The sequence below is a fragment of the Ursus americanus genome, chromosome 2 (genome assembly GCF_024610735.1).
Source record: "Ursus americanus isolate L20-20 chromosome 2, mUrsAme1.1.p, whole genome shotgun sequence".
Lineage (NCBI taxonomy): Eukaryota > Metazoa > Chordata > Mammalia > Carnivora > Ursidae > Ursus > Ursus americanus.
This window is the reverse complement of record NC_142128.1, coordinates 911610-928443: the sequence shown is the minus strand read 5'-3', so window position 1 is coordinate 928443 and position 16834 is coordinate 911610. Positions and strand designations below refer to the sequence as shown.

At 51.0% G+C, this 16834-nt stretch overlaps 1 protein-coding gene and 1 long non-coding RNA gene across 4 annotated transcripts; one reads left to right on the top strand and one right to left on the bottom strand.

Annotated features, from left to right (window-relative positions):
* Positions 1-355: 355 nt before the first annotated feature.
* LOC123802523 (uncharacterized) lies at positions 356-2081 on the bottom strand. Its single transcript, XR_006782565.2, has 2 exons — positions 1937-2081; positions 356-1480 (listed from the first exon to the last, which is right to left on the bottom strand). It is a non-coding gene; the product is annotated as an uncharacterized LOC123802523 (long non-coding RNA).
* ZFAND2A (zinc finger AN1-type containing 2A) lies at positions 1591-12475 on the top strand. Of its 3 annotated transcripts, XR_006782563.2 has the most exons (8): positions 2276-2534; positions 3598-3696; positions 4326-4420; positions 6089-6214; positions 9674-9825; positions 10655-10738; positions 11091-11239; positions 11345-12475. XR_006782563.2 is itself a non-coding variant. In XM_045813307.2 (7 exons), the coding sequence occupies exons 2-7, from the start codon at positions 3642-3644 to the stop codon at positions 11107-11109; spliced, it is 531 nt and encodes a 176-aa protein (XP_045669263.2). In that variant the 5' UTR covers positions 1591-1682; positions 3598-3641; the 3' UTR covers positions 11110-12475. The 3 variants fall into 3 exon arrangements, 2 of the variants coding, with proteins under 2 accessions (XP_045669263.2, XP_045669262.2); XM_045813307.2 differs by lacking the exon at positions 2276-2534 and adding an exon at positions 1591-1682 and having other exon boundaries at positions 11091-12475; XM_045813306.2 differs by having other exon boundaries at positions 11091-12475.
* Positions 12476-16834: the final 4359 nt, after the last annotated feature.

Genomic DNA, 16834 nt, shown 5'->3' with positions numbered 1-16834 from the left:
CAAAGCTCCTTGGGTAAACAGCAAGGCAAGGGAGCAAAGAATGACAGGATGATAGGGACATGTCAGAAGGGCTCAAATCCAGCTAGACATGGCTCTCTGGCCATCAAAATGAACAAGGACAACAATAAAGCACGGCCACTGAATAAGAAAGAAATCCACGAGTCCATACTGATAGAAATAAATAAATAACAAAGAAGCCTCTCCCTTATAGAACACCAACTAATAAACGTGAGACGAACAACGGAAATTTTAAAAAGTACTATCTGGGGGGTGCCGGGCTGGCTCAGTTGGTAAAGTAGGTGACTCTTGATCTCAGCGTTGTGAGTTCGAGCCCCACATTGTGTGGAGAGCTTGCTTTAAAAAAAAAATTAAAAAAATAAAAAGCACTCTTTGGCAATGAGCATAGTGATCCAGGCAAAATCACTGATAGAACTTAAAGTCATCAGGCAAAGGCTGATAAAGAATAAAATAATGGTGGCATTTTGGACTATCTCCCTACAAAATACTAATCCGTTTACAAATGAAAAAAAGGAGAAGCCTAGCAGACATCTGCAGGACTAGATAATGCAGATGAGCACGCCCGTGGTAAGATGGGTTGTGCAGCACAGCACCATTCCTGCGGTATTCTGTTCCTACCAAGAAACATAACCTGCATCTGGTCCTCAGGAAACATCCATGGACCCTGAGACATCTCACATGTATAAATGTGTAGTCTTGAATAAAAACCATTAGGGACAAGAAGGAAGACCTGTCCCAGCACGGAGGAAACTGCACATAGGATCGTGGATGGGACCCTGGAGCAGAAAGGAAAAAGACACACTGACATATGTGGCAAAATCCAATGGAGTCTGTAGATTGGACCTAATACTGTTTTATACTGATTTCCTCAGGTGGACGGTTACAGAATGGTTACGCAGGAGTGTCTGCTTTTGGAAAATATACACGCAAATATTCAGAGTGATGGGGTATCATGTCTGTAGCACATTCTCAAATGGTTCAGAAAGAGACTAAGGAAAATGGGTACGTACATGTACAAACACACACACGCGATTCTTGTTGTTTGTGGATTCCACATTTGTGAACTTGCCGATCTGCTAAATTCATTTATAACTCCAAAATCAATACTCGCGGTACTTCAGCAGTCATTCGCCAACATGTGCTGAGCGGCAAAACACTTGAGTTGCCTGCAAAACGCGCTTCCAGCCAAGGTGGGGCAAGAGGACACCTGCCTTCTTTCTTGTTTCAGCTCTGATGCGGTAAAAGCTTCCATTCCGCAGCCTATTTATTGTTAGGGTCTTCACGTTTTTGAGCTTTTTGGTGGCAGTCTTGCCGTTTCCCGTGGCCCTCAGGCTGGTGCTTAAATGCTGTCCAGGTTCCTAAGTACCGGGAGGCTGGGATGTCCCTTACAGAACAGTCACGACTTACAGCTCCGCTGGCCATGAGTTCAGGGCGAACAACTCAACGTATCAGCGCAAGTTGTCTTTTAAATAGAAACACCCGTAAAACAAGGTTAGGGGGGGACGCTGGACGTGACCAGAGGCGCCCCGGGAACTCGGCCAGGTACCCCAGAGCATCCGCTCATTCAGCTCGCTGGACGTCTCAAGATAACACGCAACGAGACAGAAAGCCAACTGCGGACACATGTGGCGGGGGGAGGGGGGCAGGCAGGTGCAACGGAACAGGTAAGGGGACACGGTAAAGTGACGGTGAGGGGCCGCGGGGAGGGGATGCAGAAAGGGGACCCGTGAGGGGCCGCGGGGAGGGGACACGCGAGAAGACATGGTGAGAGGACCGCGGGGACGGGACCCGTGAGGGACGCGGCAGCCCCCGACGCGGAGACGGGCAAACTCTGCGCTGAGGCGGAAGGCGTCCTCTCCCTGGGGTCAGGCCCTCTCTCCCACTCCGGGCGCCCTCCGCGCCCACGCCGGCTCCGTACCTCGCGGTGGCCCCTCTGCGGCGCGGGCTCGGGCCTTCTCCCAGCGCGGGTTCCCGTGAGGCCGCCTCTCCACACGGCCGCGGCCTCGCCGCCGTGACTCAGCTTTCCCGCGCCCCGCGGCCGGCCGAGTGCGCCTGCGCGGAGCCGCCTCACCGTGACTCAGCGGCTCCGAGAAGCGGCCGGGCTGTTCGAGAAGGGAGGCGGAGGAGCGAGGAGTGGGCGGACCGACTGGGCCACGGCGGGGGCGGGATTGGCCGGCCGCGTGCTGACGTCTCGGGGCGCGCCGGGAACGCCAAGCCTCAGCGGGACGAGATTGGCCGGCTGGCCGGGCGGTGACGTCGTCGGGGCGCGCCGGGCGGGTACGGGCTGCGGCTGCTCTCTGAGCCTCAGGCAGCGAATAAATGGCCGGGGGATCGGCAATATGCGATGCATCGCTCTCCCGCGGGCTCCGACGGCGTCCTGCGACCCGTCGGATCCCGTTTTCCCCGGCCTTTTGGTCTTGTCCCCTGCGGCTGACCGCTGGAAGGGACATCCAGCTTCCCGTCTCCGCCGCCTCCCGCTCGCCATCGCAGCCGCCCGGGCGCCAGATGAGAGCCAGGTGCGGGGACGGGGGCCGGGGGCCGGGCGCGGGGCCCGGTTCGCACGCCGGGGAGGGCTTCAGGTGCTAGCCGAACGAGCCCCCGACTGTGGGCTCCCACCGCTGCTGTGTCCGGGGCTGGGCCCGATCCTGCGCCCCGTGGCGCGGGCGGTGGAGATGCCGTCTGCGGTTGGGGCCAGCGTGGGTGCTGGGACGGGAATTACCGCGTCTTTTGAGGGTATAGGGAAGCTGTGACGGTCGGGGCGAAGGCCCCTTTGGAAGAAGTGACTCTCTGAACCACGACCCGAGGGGAAGAGAGGAGGGGAGCTGGGGACAGCATGGCAGACCCTCCCGGTTGGACCTTCAAGACCTAACCTCTGGGAGGGACTTGTTGAGACGGTTGTGGGTGGTGCTAGGTCCTGGAAGGGATCTCTTGGGGCCCGTTAGGGACTCAGGTTCCCTCTCGAGTGCAGTAGCTTCACCCCTCGTCCACCTGGTTTCCACTGTGAGTTAAGCGTTCGCCCTTCTCCTCATCAGCGCCAGGTTGAGTGTCATTAGGGAGCAAGTGTTAACTAAGACTCCGTGCCTGAGGGAGTTGAGAACAGCTGGGACAGAGTTGAAGCTCTTCGGGGTAGCGTCGTCAACTAACGTGATTTAGCGCCTGGTAACGGTTTTGTGTATATCAACAAGTATACCCACTCCGTGGAATCGTGGCCCAACTTTTTGCGGCCATTTGTGTAACCTGACTGTGGGAAAACCCTGTCAACGTGAGTCAGAATGGTTTAAAGCAAAACTGAATTCCGGGTGAGCTTTTTCAAGTAGGAATTTAAAGGACCGAGAGACAGTCGCTGTCATAATCGGGAGGATTCTGAGGGAGCTGGTACTTGTACTCAAGCTCCTTTTTCTCTTTGCTGAAAGGCAGAGAGAATCTGTGATGCTTTAGGGCCCTGCAGGGTCCCAGGATGACTCGGGTGTTGAATGCTTCCCACAGAGCATGTTTGTTTATTTTCTTAGCCCTAAATTATGAACTCTGGGGACTGAAATTATGGCCATCGTTCTTTCTTAACTATTTTCATTCTTGTAGGTGATCCATCTCTCTGCCATCTGCGTTTTGGACACTTTCTCATAATGGAGTTCCCTGATTTGGGGAAGCATTGTTCAGAAAAAACTTGCAAACGGCTAGGTAAGCACTTGTAAGAGAATGTTGATAGAAAATGTGTCTTGTTGGCTGTTTGGTCAGGGAGAATTGGCCATTTTATTAATTAGCTGTTCTCTGGGTCTTGGCTCTGCTGGCTTTTGAGTGTTGGGAGGCTGGCCTGCGGTGCAGGTTCTGTTCAGCGTTGTCATTCAGCATCTGCTGAAGGCCAGGTACTAGGACCAAGGCCAAGTGCATACAAGTGTGCTGCTTAAATATTTGTGATACTACATGGGATGGATCTCTTTTGAAAAGATAGATTTATAGGGGCGCTTGGGTGGCTCAGTTGGTCAAGAGTTTGACTCTTGGGTTTTGCCTCAGAGTCCTGAGATGGAGCCCTGCTCAACAGGGAGTCTGCTTAAGTTTCTCTCTGTGCCCCCCGGCACCCCCCAGCCTCTCTCTAAAAGAAATAAAATCTTATTAAAAAAAATAGCTTTATAGATTCTTCAGTATTGCTGGCATTGTGAAATTCACAATCCCCAATTTTTTTTCTCACATGTGGTACCTCAAGGGTATGTTTGATAGGTATAGAGAATTCAGTGTAGGTAAATACCTGTTTAATGTGGTCTATAATTCTTTTGTCATAATCTGTAAAATGCTATTGTTTTTTGTTTTAGATTTTCTTCCCTTAAAATGTGATGCATGTAAACAAGATTTCTGTAAAGACCATTTTACTTGTGCTGCACATAAATGTCCCTTTGCATTCGAGAAGGTAATTTGTCATACTTTATTCCAAAGAGTCTGTTTTCCACTGTCTAAAGCTGTGCTGTTCAAATAGTAGGCATTAGCCACATATAGCTAGTAATTTCATTAAAATGAAATAAGACTTAAAATCCAGTTTCTCAGTCACACGAGCCACGTTCCAGGTGTTCAGCCACATGTGGCCAGTAACTACAGTATTGGACCGTGCACATGTGGCACGTTTCTGCCATCGCAGGGAGTTCTGGATGGCACAGCTCTAAAGCAACAGCTTTCATTTTTAGGGGCTTTCGAAGTCAAATTGTTGTAACCAAACCTTCAAAGCGTACTTTGCATGTTAAAATACTCTGTTCCTTTGATTCATTATGCTGAGGAAAAACATAGCAGTGTCTTTGTGAAGTGCAAGAAATAGTTTAATACTTGACAAGGTATCTAATCTGGGAGGTATTAAAAATGCTTATCTGGGTAACTTTGCAGCCTTGAGATCCTATTTAGTGGTAAATAGTACCTGGTAGAAATGGGAAGATGAAGAGGACTCTAAGAAAACCAATGTGTGTGAGTCCGAAAGTGTGATACCTCTGTTACTGGCTCTGCAGGTGGCCCCCAGCCTGTATTCACTTTGTTTCTGGTGGTTCAGAGGTCATTTTAGTGACTTCTTTGTACTGCTGCTTCCCTAGGATGGCAGTTAGAAACATGAATGACTTAGCATTATTACATGGTTTCATTAGTGTTGGCCAGAGTCTGACCCTCCAGCATTTTCTAGGTCGTCATGGGGGGCGGGGGAGGGTGACTCATATTTACCAGGCCTGGATGACTAGGCCACACTACCCATTTTATTTGTTGGCTTGACCTCCCCAAGTGTCTAGATCGGGAGAGATCATTAGTAATGCTTTATTGTTCAATTTGGCAGACTTGTCAATGGAGGGAGTGCTTCTGGGTGACCCCTCAGCTCAGCCCCTACAGACAGTAGGCCCCATAATTCTGTGATTACCTTTTGGATGTCAGCTGTCACCTCTGTTTTCTTGCTGAGCTGAGTTTCCTTAGCTCCTGCCTTGGCTCTGAGGTTTTGTAACTGCTGGGCATGCAGCTGCTGGGTGCTTTGTTCTTCCCTCCGGAGCCCCCGCAGTCTTGGGCTTGGGTGCTCATTTAGGTACCTGAGAGCTCAGCTGAGCTGTGTGCTGACTTGTCAGGTGAATGAGTCTCCCTGCGTGTGAGAGCCACAAAAGAATCAGATAGGCTGTTGGCAGTTGAAGGGAGCCGGAGGGTCTATATGGCCAGCGTTTTCTTCTTTCTCTCCATTCTGAGGGGTTCAGGCTGCTTCACCACTCGCCGAGAAGGTGCTGGACAGGCAGCCCTGCTGCCCTGAGACCAGATCAATTTCACCAGCTTCCTCGGCTGCCTTTTACTGATCGGCTCAGGGTCATTGCCACAGTTGGTTGGTTAATAGTCTGTCACGTTTACATTCCACTGGATTCCACCTTCGGCAGCTCTATCCTGAGTCAGTAGGGTTGCCCTACAGTTAATCCTTTGTGTTAACAGTGTCCCCTTCTAATGAATGGTCAGAAGATCAGTGTACGTATCCTGTGTGATTTTCAGTGCACTGTGCAATCCGTCATACCTTTTTCATTTGTGAGTTTTGATTGTCTGAATCTGAACTATCCTCTTATATCATTATTTTTAGAATGTTCAGGTCCCAGTGTGCCCACTTTGTAACAACCCAGTCCCAGTCAAAAAGGGGGAGATACCAGATATGGTGGTTGGTGAGCACATTGATCGAGACTGTAACTATCATCGGAAGACCGAGAAGGTAAGGACAAATTATATCCACTGTATGCCTGTTGGTTTTTCCCTAGGGGGCAAAGGTCGATTGTGTAAATATGATCTGTAGTCCTAATCATTTGTGTACAAAATAAAACCTTAGTGATGTGTCCGTGTTTTCCCATGTTGCGATGGCTTCGGTTCTTACAGTTACATGAACATACTCTGAATATTGGAGCCTGCATTGGGATTTGCCTTATAGAATTTTTACCTTTTTCTCTCAAGATGGAGAGTTAATGTGCTTTCTAGAACCATTCTACCAATGTGCAATTTTCCTAAGCTGCTCCTAGGAAAATGTGAAAGGATACATAGAATTTAAACATTCGGTGTTCTTGCTTTCGTAGTGTGAGTATCTTTGTGAAAGCTCTACGTGTGTTCATTTGGAGTAAATCATGTTAGGAAAAGCGGGAGGCCCCTGTTCTCCACAGCAGGTGCTTTCAATTCTTAGCCAGTCTTGTCTTTTTGAGGTACTTCCTTTTTCTCCAAGCGCGTGTGTTGTTGTCTCTTGAGTTCGCTTGTTCACCTATAATTTTGGGCATTACCTGTTTACCACAGTGCGGGCTGAGCATGGAGTTCCCCTCCCCCTGTTCTTACACAGCCACGTCTCTTGCCATCCCCGCCCTCCCAGCAGACGTGGCATGTGCTGCTGGGCCAGTGTTGCAGGTCTCCACAGCTGAGAGATCCCCTCTGCATTTCTCTTATGCTAGATCCTAGTTTCCTCCATCTATCTCCCTTACCAGGGGTCCCTAATCTCCTGTGTCTTGTGTTTTTCTTTCTTAGTTTTCCCCTTGTTTGGGGGGAGGCATATGTCCCACTTGCTCCCTGGGAAGGACCATGGAAGATAAGTGGAAGGTCGTGTATCTTGCTGGGTCTTCGCTCTGTGTTTTTCCTTGCTTAGCAGACTGGCTTTGAAATCTTTGTGTGAATATTTGCAGGTGCTGGTTCGTTTTCGTGTTTCTGCTGTTGCTTTAGAGAATTTCCCAGCTGTTCTGCATTGGTCCATGGTGGGACCAGTTTTCTGTCTGGCAGCTTGGAGGCTCTCTCCTCACCCCACCCCTCCCTTCCTCAGCCCTGTCCCAGAGTTTGGAAGCCTCACATTGACTGTTCCTGGTGTGGCTCCATCTTCATCTGTCATGCTAGGGAGGCAGTGGACCCTTCCAAACTGGAAACTCCAGTGTTTCCATCTGAAATGCCATCTTGGATTCTTCGATTTTCCTCTAGACTCCAGTCCCTTGGGTGCTGGACCTCCTGGATAGGTTTCCTTTTTTTCCCCTCCCTAAGTTTTCTTTCCTTGTGAACTCTGCGTCCAGGGTGTTTTTTCTGCGTCACGCTGAACGTCCTCCTCGCATGTTAGTCTGCAGCCCGGTGGGGGCAGCGTGGACTCTGTGGGTTATCTGTCCACTCTGCTTTCTCTGCTCTGTGATTTCAGGTCTTTCTCTTGGGCTAATCAGATTCCCCAGAGGTGTTCTGGTCCCTGCCTGGAGAGCACGCTCTGGCTTCTAGAATTGTGGAGCCAGATGGAGAGAGCTCTCCCATGTCTTCCACAGGGAGCGTGAAGTCCTTACTGCCTTCTGAGTGCCACTCCGTGTTCCTCATGCTCGTCCTGCCAGTTGCCAGCCTCTCTCTCTCTCTCTCTCTCTCTCTCTCTCAGACCCTCTGCCGAGCGTGCGTCTTCTGCTGGGCTCACGTGCAGCTCTGCGGGTCTTTTTCTCAGACTCGCAGCCACTCCTATTGTGGTCCCACGGCACCCTGAGCTGCTGCTATGGCCGATTTCTGAGCCTTTGGGGGTTTTGTTTCATGAATAGGGGTGCTTCTTGACCTTCCCCACCAGCTTACAATTTGGCTTTCTTGTACCTGCCAGGTTCATTATTACTTGTTTTGTGCTTTTTTTCCTAAAATCTTGTAGCTGTTTGTTTGGGGTTTTTTCCCCCTTATTCTTGGCCCTTGTGGGCTTTTCAGAGAATCTACTTCCTGTCATTTTCATTGTATTTCAGGAGAGGTCAGAGCCACTACATGTGTTCAGTTCTCCTTCCTTAACCAGAAGTCCAGGGAGATTCAAACTGAACCTGCTCTCGGTGGATGGCACGTAATGTGCGCCCTCTGCCCTTGGACTGCAGAGTCTCAGAGCCGCTCAGGCCTTCCTGGGGTTTGGTGTCGGCCAGCTCTGCGGCTTGCCCTTCCTGAAGGCCCTACCAGGTTACTCAGGTTGTTTTTCTGAGATGTCTCACTCCCTCTTTCCTCTCCTGTTGCTCTCCAAAATAAACACGGGGACTTTGAAGGAGCTTGTCTCCCGGTTTCTAGTCATGGATCCTGGTTTATAGTTATGAACTACTGGGTCATGTTCCAGTAAATACACGACAGTTGCAGTAAATAAGCCTAAGTCTTGTTAACCCCTGCTTGCTGCTCTCAGTCTCCAACATGCGAGAATGAGCTCTGTATGCCGTAGCCTTGTTAACCCCTGCTTGCTGCTCTCAGTCTCCAACATGCGAGAATGGGCTCTGTATGCCGTAGCCTTGTTAACCCCTGCTTGCTGCTCTCAGTCTCCAACATGCGAGAATGGGCTCTGTATGCCGTAGCCTAGCACTCCAGACCCTTTATTAAGCAGCCAGCCCCAGTCCCCCTCCATAACCCCGTTCCCTTCACCCCACTCTTGCTGTGCACCATCAGGCTTTGGCCTCCAATCCTTCTGGGAGTTATTTTAAAACCTCCCTGCCTATATAAGACCACAGCTGCACTTCCTCCTGAATTGACAAGGTCTTCCTTGTTCTTGGCTCACCCCAGATTTGTGACCCAAGCCTGTCCCCTGTTCCCACCCCCGCACCCCAGGGCAGGCGCCCTGCACGCCTGCGCCGTGTGCACATGCTCCTTTTGCTTGAGGCACCTATGCCTGCCCGTCTTTGCCAGAGGGCTGCCCTCAGGCTTCTAGGTGGGTACCTTTTGGCCAACATCCTTACTTCACAGAGTCTGCAGTGCCTGGGAATTTATATCCCTCCATCACCCTGCCCCACCCCCACCGCCCCCTGCATTATAAACCCCCAACCTCAATAACATAATGGATATAGGGACTGTAGATACTTCAGCTTCCTGGAATGTCTCCAGAGCCCCTGGAGCCAGCTACCTTCTGCGGGACTGGGCACGATGCCACAGGCTTGGCCTCCTTCTCTCCATGTCCCCGGTCCCCACTCCCCTGGGTTCTGTGGGGGCTTTTTTTGGCTGAGAGCATCTCCAATCATCTCACATGAATTCCCAACTTAATATGCTGCTTTTGTGTTCATTTTTTAAAACTTTTCTGTCTCCTCAGTACTCACCTGTTTTCCTGGCAGATGTTTGAATGAAATCTTGACATCTTCCTTCCTTGTAGCTAAGAATCATTTCTAGTTTAAATGTTGGTAGTCTTACTAAGGGCTTGTTAAATAATTGCTTATTGAAGCAACTCTTGCTTTCTCAGATTTTTACGTACCGGTGCTCAAAAGAGGGGTGCAAGAAGAAAGAGATGCTGCGGGTGGCCTGTGACCAGTGCCGTGGCAGTTTCTGTATTCGGCACAGACACCCTCTGGATCACAGCTGCAAGCACGGGGGCCGCCCCATCGGCGCAGCCGGGTGAGAAGAGCGGCTGGCTCTGACGTGCTCGCTCATGTAGGACATCGGTGGGACCGCCTGACCCCCGCGGTGGGGATAGGGCAACTTTGAGCATTGTACCGAACTAAGCTGTTGAGGTGAAATATTGGTTGTGGGAGTTTGGATGAATATAATCTAAATTAAAATTGGATTCTAAATTAAAGCTGGATTCTAGTTGTATTGTTTCCTGGGGCTGCCAAAACAGCAGAAGTTCACAGTCTCCCTGCTCGGGAGGCTCAAGTCCAGGACAGACGTGTGGTGGGCCTGGCTCCTCCCCGAGGCTCAGGGGCAAGCCCGCTCCAGGCCGCGCCCGAGCCGTGGGTGGTCGCCGGCAGTCTTTGGCATTTCTCGGCGGTGGGGCGTCTCTCCCCCTCAACCTCTGTGTCCATCATCTGTGTTTGCCGTGTGTGTCTGTGTCCAGATGTCCCCTTTTTATGAGGACACAGTCATACTGGATGAGGGTCCCGCCCTTCTGCACTCTGAGTGCGTCTCAGCCAGTGACGTCTGTGATGATCTTACTTCCAAACATCACATTCTGAGGTCCTGAGCGTTTAAGACTTTTAGTCTCATTTTGTGGGGACACAGTTCAACCCGTTCACGAGTGGTATAACCGAGAGCACCTTTCTCAAGTCAGCGAAAACAGGTGCTTAAACCGGCTGTTGAAGGAATGTGGAAGCGTAAGTTTACCTTTTAGTTGCTGGTGGTTTCTCGCGTGTCTGGGCTGAACCGGGCGGAGGGATTGCTGCGCACGTGGCTCTCCAGGTGAGCCGATGATGGGGTCGATGACTGTGGGTCTGACCTTTCTGTGTAGGTGCACAGCTGCCAGAGCCTCTGAATCCAAGCCGTCGGGAGCGTCGAACACGCTGTCCAGCAGCTGGTTGGCTCAGCGACTCAGGTACGGGTCGGGATGGCGTGCACGGACACAGGTGCTCTGTACCGGGGGCGGTGGTTCTCGCCCGAGGGGTGAGCACTGAAGAGTCAGTGCAGTGCAGTTCATACCTGACCGGTTGAAATGACGTGCTCCGTTGGCTTCGTTGTAAGGAAGGGTGAGAGGAGGTCTGGATGTGCGCTCCCTCGAGCCCCAAATCACCAGCGCAGTTCATTCCAGCGCGGAGCGTATCTAGTGGTAGCATTCTTGGAGCTGGGTTTCTGAAATACTTATTTGGCCTGGAGCTTTTATATGATCAGTTGCTCCTGGTTAGTCAAGACAGACCTAAAAAATAAGCTCTTCTTTTGTAATCTTTCAGGTGGAGAGTAAAGCGGTGACGTGACTGTCAGCTACACGGGCACGTTCGCTTGTTCTGCGTGTTATTTCGGCTCGGTAGGCAGCGTTTGTGCTCTAGTGCCTTTGTACTTCTCATGGCAAACTGGACCATCAAAACTTTTCCAGTAAAAGGTACAGAGTTTGGCAAAATAAACAGAAGGACGGATATTAATATTCCAAGTTAGGCTAAGCTGTTCTGTCAACCTCTTCTTCCTCCCTCCTGCCCCCCAATTAAAGTGACATAAAGATTGAAGGATCTGAGTGTGCCAGATGAGAGGGCAGCTCCGCCCTGGCCTGAGTCCCTCAAGAACCCCGTGTTCTGGAAGCCTCTGCCACTTACACAACCACACAGCTGATAGCACTCCGTCTTCATCTTGTGGCTTCCGTGGTGACAGGTACCTGAGCCCAGGAAAGTGTGGGAGGCTGTGGGCCTACCTTGTTAGGGGCCTTGTTCAGAGGTGGCCCCTGCACACAGCCCCTGTTCCACTGAGAGGACAGCCCTGTGGCCATACAGACTCAAGTGCTGGGCTTACACTGACAGCCTTGGTCCATGAGAGAGCCCCAAGTCCTGCGACCCTGGGCATTGGGAAACAGTGAAGCAAAATGTCATTTGAGTTGGGTCCTGATGTTAATCCACTGGTCATCTGCCTGTATATCCAGACCTCCCCTTGCTCCTGCATTAATAAAATCCAGGCGATTACTCTTGGTTTCAGAGCCTCAAAGCACGATGCGGGGAGCGGCTTCTACTCAGTTTCCATTCCACAAATAGGTGATCAAAACTATTTCTGTGGCTGTCTTAGTTGGGGGTGTTTGTTCTGGACCAGTGGTTCTCATACTCCTGTGTGCTCATGATTGTGTTGAGGGCTCCTCTGAAGGGCACTGGGCCCCACTTCCGGAGTTTTCTGTTTCTGTGGGTGTTGGGGCCTTGAGAATTTGCACTTCGGCAAGTTCCCAGCTGATGCTGCTGATCTGGGGACCCCACTTGGACAAATCACCCCCTGCACCCCTGCTGTCCAGGACGCAGTCACTAGCCACAGAGGTTATGAAGCACAGGAAGTGCAGTTGGCCCAACTGGGGTCGGATTTTTTGTTGTATTTAACTTAAAGGCAATTAACTTGATGCACTTTTTAGAAAACTTCAGTGTGTTAGGAACTTTGGTATGGGAGTCTGTTTTTTCAACTGTAAATTTAAAATACAGGTCAGCCCTTTCTCATGAAAATTTAATATCCAAATTGAGAGTCTAAAACACTGAACTTTGAAGACAATACCGAAAAAGTGAAGTATGTCATTGTTAAAATTATTATTCACTTGTTGAAATGCTAGTACCGTGGATATGATAGATTAAATAAAGCAGTAAAGTTGATCTGACCTGTGTTCTTGTGTTAACTGTGGCTACTAGAAACTTCAGAAACAGGTAGGTGGCTGGCATTATATTTCTTTTCTTTTTTAAAACAGTTTCGGGGGGTTTTTTGTTTCGTTAGAGAGCGCGTGTGCGTGCTTTACCAAGGGAGAAGGAGACGCAGACTCCCCGCTCAGCAGGGAGCGACCTGACCTGAGCCGAAGGCAGATGCTTAACTGACTGAACCGCCCAGGCGCCTGGCTGGCCTTCTGTTTCTGTCGGACGGTGCTGTTCTTGGTCATCCTAACTGAAGGACAAAACCCCACATTTTATCGGGAAGAATGGTCAGCTTATGAGCGCTCGTGCTTCTGTCTTTGGATTTGATGGGAAAATTTAGGTACCGTACAGTGGTCCCCTCTTAGTGCAGGGGTGCATTCCAAGACCCCCGTGAGTGCCTGAGGCCGTGAATTGCACCGGACTGTCCACATATACAATCTTCCCTGTACAGACCGTGGTAGAACTTAATTTTGTGAATTAGGCACAGTGAGATGAGCTACAGCTCGTGAAAGAGACCAGTTGCAATTATCCAGGCATACTGCTTGCTACTCCTCGCTTTCTTGCCCTTCACAGATCCTGCCTTTTTTACCAGTTGAAGGTTCGTGGCAACTCTGGGGTGAGCACGTCTGTGAGTGCCGTTTTTCCAACAGCCTTTCTGTCTCTGTGTCCTATTTTGGTAATTCTTGCAATATCTTAGACTTTCTGATGATTTGTCATGGTGATCTGTGGTCAGGGATTATGACTTAGCTCGAGGAAAGCATTTTTTATCAAAGTGTTTTAATTACAGTCTGTGCATTGGTTTTTAGACCTAATGTTGCACACTTTAATAGACTACAGGATAGCATAGACCGCTTTTATGTGCACTAGAAACCACAAAGATCACTTACTCCCTTTATGGAGATGTCTGCTTTCTTGTGGTGGTCCGGAACCGACCCCAGACCTCCGAGGTGTGCCCGTAGCAATGTCCTATAATACAAGTTACCTGAGTGGTGTGTTTCCCTCGGAGTTCCTTACTGTCCTGCTCTCCCCACTTCTTAACAGTGGTGTGAGACTATTGAATGCCTTCCCAGTGAGGTGAAGGCCTGTGATGGAGCGTTAGTCCACTGCTGACCTGAGGCTGTGTCAGGAGAGGGGCGGCAGCTGCTAGACCGCGGGGACCGAGGGCACTGAAACACGGACAAGAGGGGATGGCTGTACTCAGAGCTCTCTGTACCTTCCCTCCAGCACTGTGTTGGGCGCTCAGGGGCCCCAAGGGATGGGAAAGCTTGGGAAGGTGCAGGTGCCCAGCTCCTTGTCCTGCCCCACAGCACTGACTCATTGCTCAGTGTCCCATCTGGTGGCACTGGCATACCTCCTGCCCACCATGCGCATCCTCCCACAGCGGCGTGCTTTGGCCGGCTACTGGCCGGGTCGCGGTCCTTGTGCCAGGCTGTGGGCCATCTGTTAGAGGTTTGCTGCTGTTACTGTCCCTGTGCTAAAGAGGATGTATGTTTCTGTTTTGATAGAAGGTGCCAAGTTGGGGCTCCTGGGTGGCTCAGCATCGGTTAAGCACCTGCCTGTGGCTCAGGTCACGATCCCAGGGTCCCGGGGTTGAGCCCTGTGTCAGGCTCCCTTCTCTCTCTGCCACTCCCCACTTGTTCTCTCTCTCTCAAATAAATAAAATCTTTAAAAAAAAAAAAAGGTGCCAAGTTGCCGTCCAAAAAGTCATAGCAACATCATCAGTTTTGCCAAGCCCTCAGCAACTGCCGATTTAATTTTTTCCTAATCTGATGAAGACATGGTGTCACCATATTCTAGTATGTCTTTAGTTAGCAAAGTTGAGCATCTTCTTCTGAGAACCATCCATTTGAAGAATTTAAGCTAAGGGAGTCTGCTCGTGCAGGTGCCGCTGAGCTGCTCTTGACGTGCCAAAAGTCTGTGGCCAAGGGACGGAGAAGCCACCAGTGTACACGTTTTCATGGGAAGTGCTGATATTAACGTTAGCACATTACATTTTTTAAAAGATTTTATTTATTTGTCCGAGTGAGGACAAGCAGGGGGAGCAGTAGAGGGAGAGAGAGAAGCAGACTCCCTGCTGAGCAGGGAGCCCAACATGGGGCTCGATCCCAGGACCCTGGGATCGTGACCTGAGCCGAAGCCAGACGCTTCGCCCACTGAGCCCCCCAGGTGTCCCAGCACAGTGCATTTTTTTAGTGTTGAAAGTTTGCATGCATTTTTGAGGAAAATGTAACAGTTTTGTGCTCTGCGTTCTTCTGTCCGGGGTAGGAAGGGGTTCACTTTCCTTATCTGTTGGGGTGTTCTGTGGAAATGTTTGAGAAGCACCAGGCGGTGGAAGGAGCTGCAGAGTTGCAGGACGGGATCGCGTTTGCTCAGCCATTTGCTGAGCCTTCTGGAGCCAACTGAGTAACCTGTTGGCTGTAGTTGACCTGCAGACAGCAGCCACAGGTGTGACTGGCGTGCATGGCGTTCGAGTAACAGGTGCCGTGGGCATCCTGTGTGTGTTCCCTGCTCTTGAGCTTCCCCTCCGGGGCAGAGGGTCCCTGGAAGCTCAGGTTGGATGTCTCAGATGGAAACCCGAAGCTTCGCCGAGAGGGGCGTGGGCACTCCAGCGTTCACGCTCTGTCCTGGGGCCTCTGCACAGCCCGAGAACCCACCACCCGCTCCTCCCCTGGACAAGTGATGTAAAAGCCAACCTTTTGAGGGTGTCACCCCTACCTTTTCCAATCTGTGGCCGATGTGGGGAGTGACGGCCGAGGGATATGCTGGACGTTTTCTCTCGCTGCCTGGGACGGACGCAACATGGGTGCCCCAAGTCTCCTGTCTTGGCACCTGGGCCCACAGTCAGCAGGTGACAGGTACCACCTGAGTCGTAGCACCTCTCGCTGCCCGAGTTGCCCTCTGCTTTTCCTGAGTTGGCCTTGGGCTGGCACCAGCCAGCTGTTCCTGGGCAAGGCCCAGAGGCAGGCTGCCCATCGTTCCTGGTGTCCGGCGTCTAGTCTGCAGCCTGGAAGGACTGGCCGCTGCCTGCCCAGTGGCGTGTGAGCTGCAGCATCAGACGTTCACAAGGCGTCACCAGAGGCCTTCCGTCTGGACGGCGAGGAGGGCTGCTGGGAAGGTTGCTTTGACGAAGTCAGATGCAGTGTCACAGGGAGAGTGGACCCAATAGCCGTCAGCCCACGTCAGTGTTTAGGTCATCCATGATAGGAGGGATTGGGGATATTTTAAGTGTATCTTTTAATCAACCTTCCATATTCATTTCTTTGCAAGAAGCCTAAGACCAAACTTGAAAAATAGGCTGTGAAATAGGTTAGTGGCTGAAATGGCCATGGTTCTCCAAGCTTTCGGCTGAGAGGGTCGCTGGCCTTCATCCAGCATTGCAGAGGTCTTGAGGCGGCGGTGGTGGGTTCTGGGGAGCGTGCTGAGGGGAATGGGTCCAAACTATCTGGTCGTCTGGGAACATTCCCCAGGTAGGTGTTGATTTGCTTTGCTGTATTTTCCTGAAATGATGTAAAGACTCGTAATGACGGTAGCGAGTGTAGAAAGTGCAGGGGGGAGGAGAGTGTCTGGCTGTGGCAAGACGTGGTTTGCTTTTGGTTTGTAAATTCTTTGTCCGAGTGTGTCCTTCGTTCCCTGCCTCTCATTAGGACGTTAGGGGGAGCCCTACCCAAACCCACAGTTGGAGAGTTCATACACCCGCCTGTTGTAGGTGATGAGATCTCCTTAGAATGCATCACCAGCTAAGATTTTCTTGGAATAAATACTACAAAAGCAACCATTTAAAATGGTCTTTAGTAAAAAAGAAAAAAGAAAACATGCCAAGAGGCAGAGCAGTTGGTTAATTTTACATTCTGTAGATTATCATTCTGAACTGAAGTAAAGCTACTTGTGTAGATAGCTTCACTTTGGCTCAATCTTAAGAAGGAAGTAAGTGCGTTAAGAGTATCTATGGGCCAGTGTCTCCCTTCCTGCCTTCCCGTGAACACTCCCGGGAGCACAGAGCACTGAGAAGGGCCACTGTTTCCACAGCGCTCAGAAAGTCACGGGTGCCGGAGAACAGTACAGTGAACAGCTGTTGGTGCACGGGTGGCCCAGATGTGAAATCATGGCCACCATTCGCCTCCCACGCAGGCGGGTCCCCCAGCGCTGCCCCGCGCCGTCAACCGCAGAGCACTGGCCGCAGGCTGACTCTTTGGTCTCTTGGGGCCATGTGCCCTCCCACCCATCTCCCCGCTGTCACACATGATGCTTGCAGGGTTTAGCGAAAGCAGGGGTTCTCAAACTTGTTCAGAGCCTGGAACCCCGCCGTGGTGGTGTGTATGTGCTGGGAGCCC

What these genes read in the sequence shown, in the direction of transcription:
- ZFAND2A (XM_045813307.2), top strand. Translation starts at nt 3,642, where the DNA reads ATGGAGTTCCCTGATTTGGGGAAGCATTGTTCAGAAAAAACTTGCAAA. An exon ending in GTCCCTTTGCATTCGAGAAG is followed by an intron (nt 4,421 to 6,088) that starts GTAATTTGTCAT and finishes CATTATTTTTAG; the next exon opens with AATGTTCAGGTCCCAGTGTG. An exon ending in CGCCCCATCGGCGCAGCCGG is followed by an intron (nt 9,826 to 10,654) that starts GTGAGAAGAGCG and finishes CTTTCTGTGTAG; the next exon opens with GTGCACAGCTGCCAGAGCCT.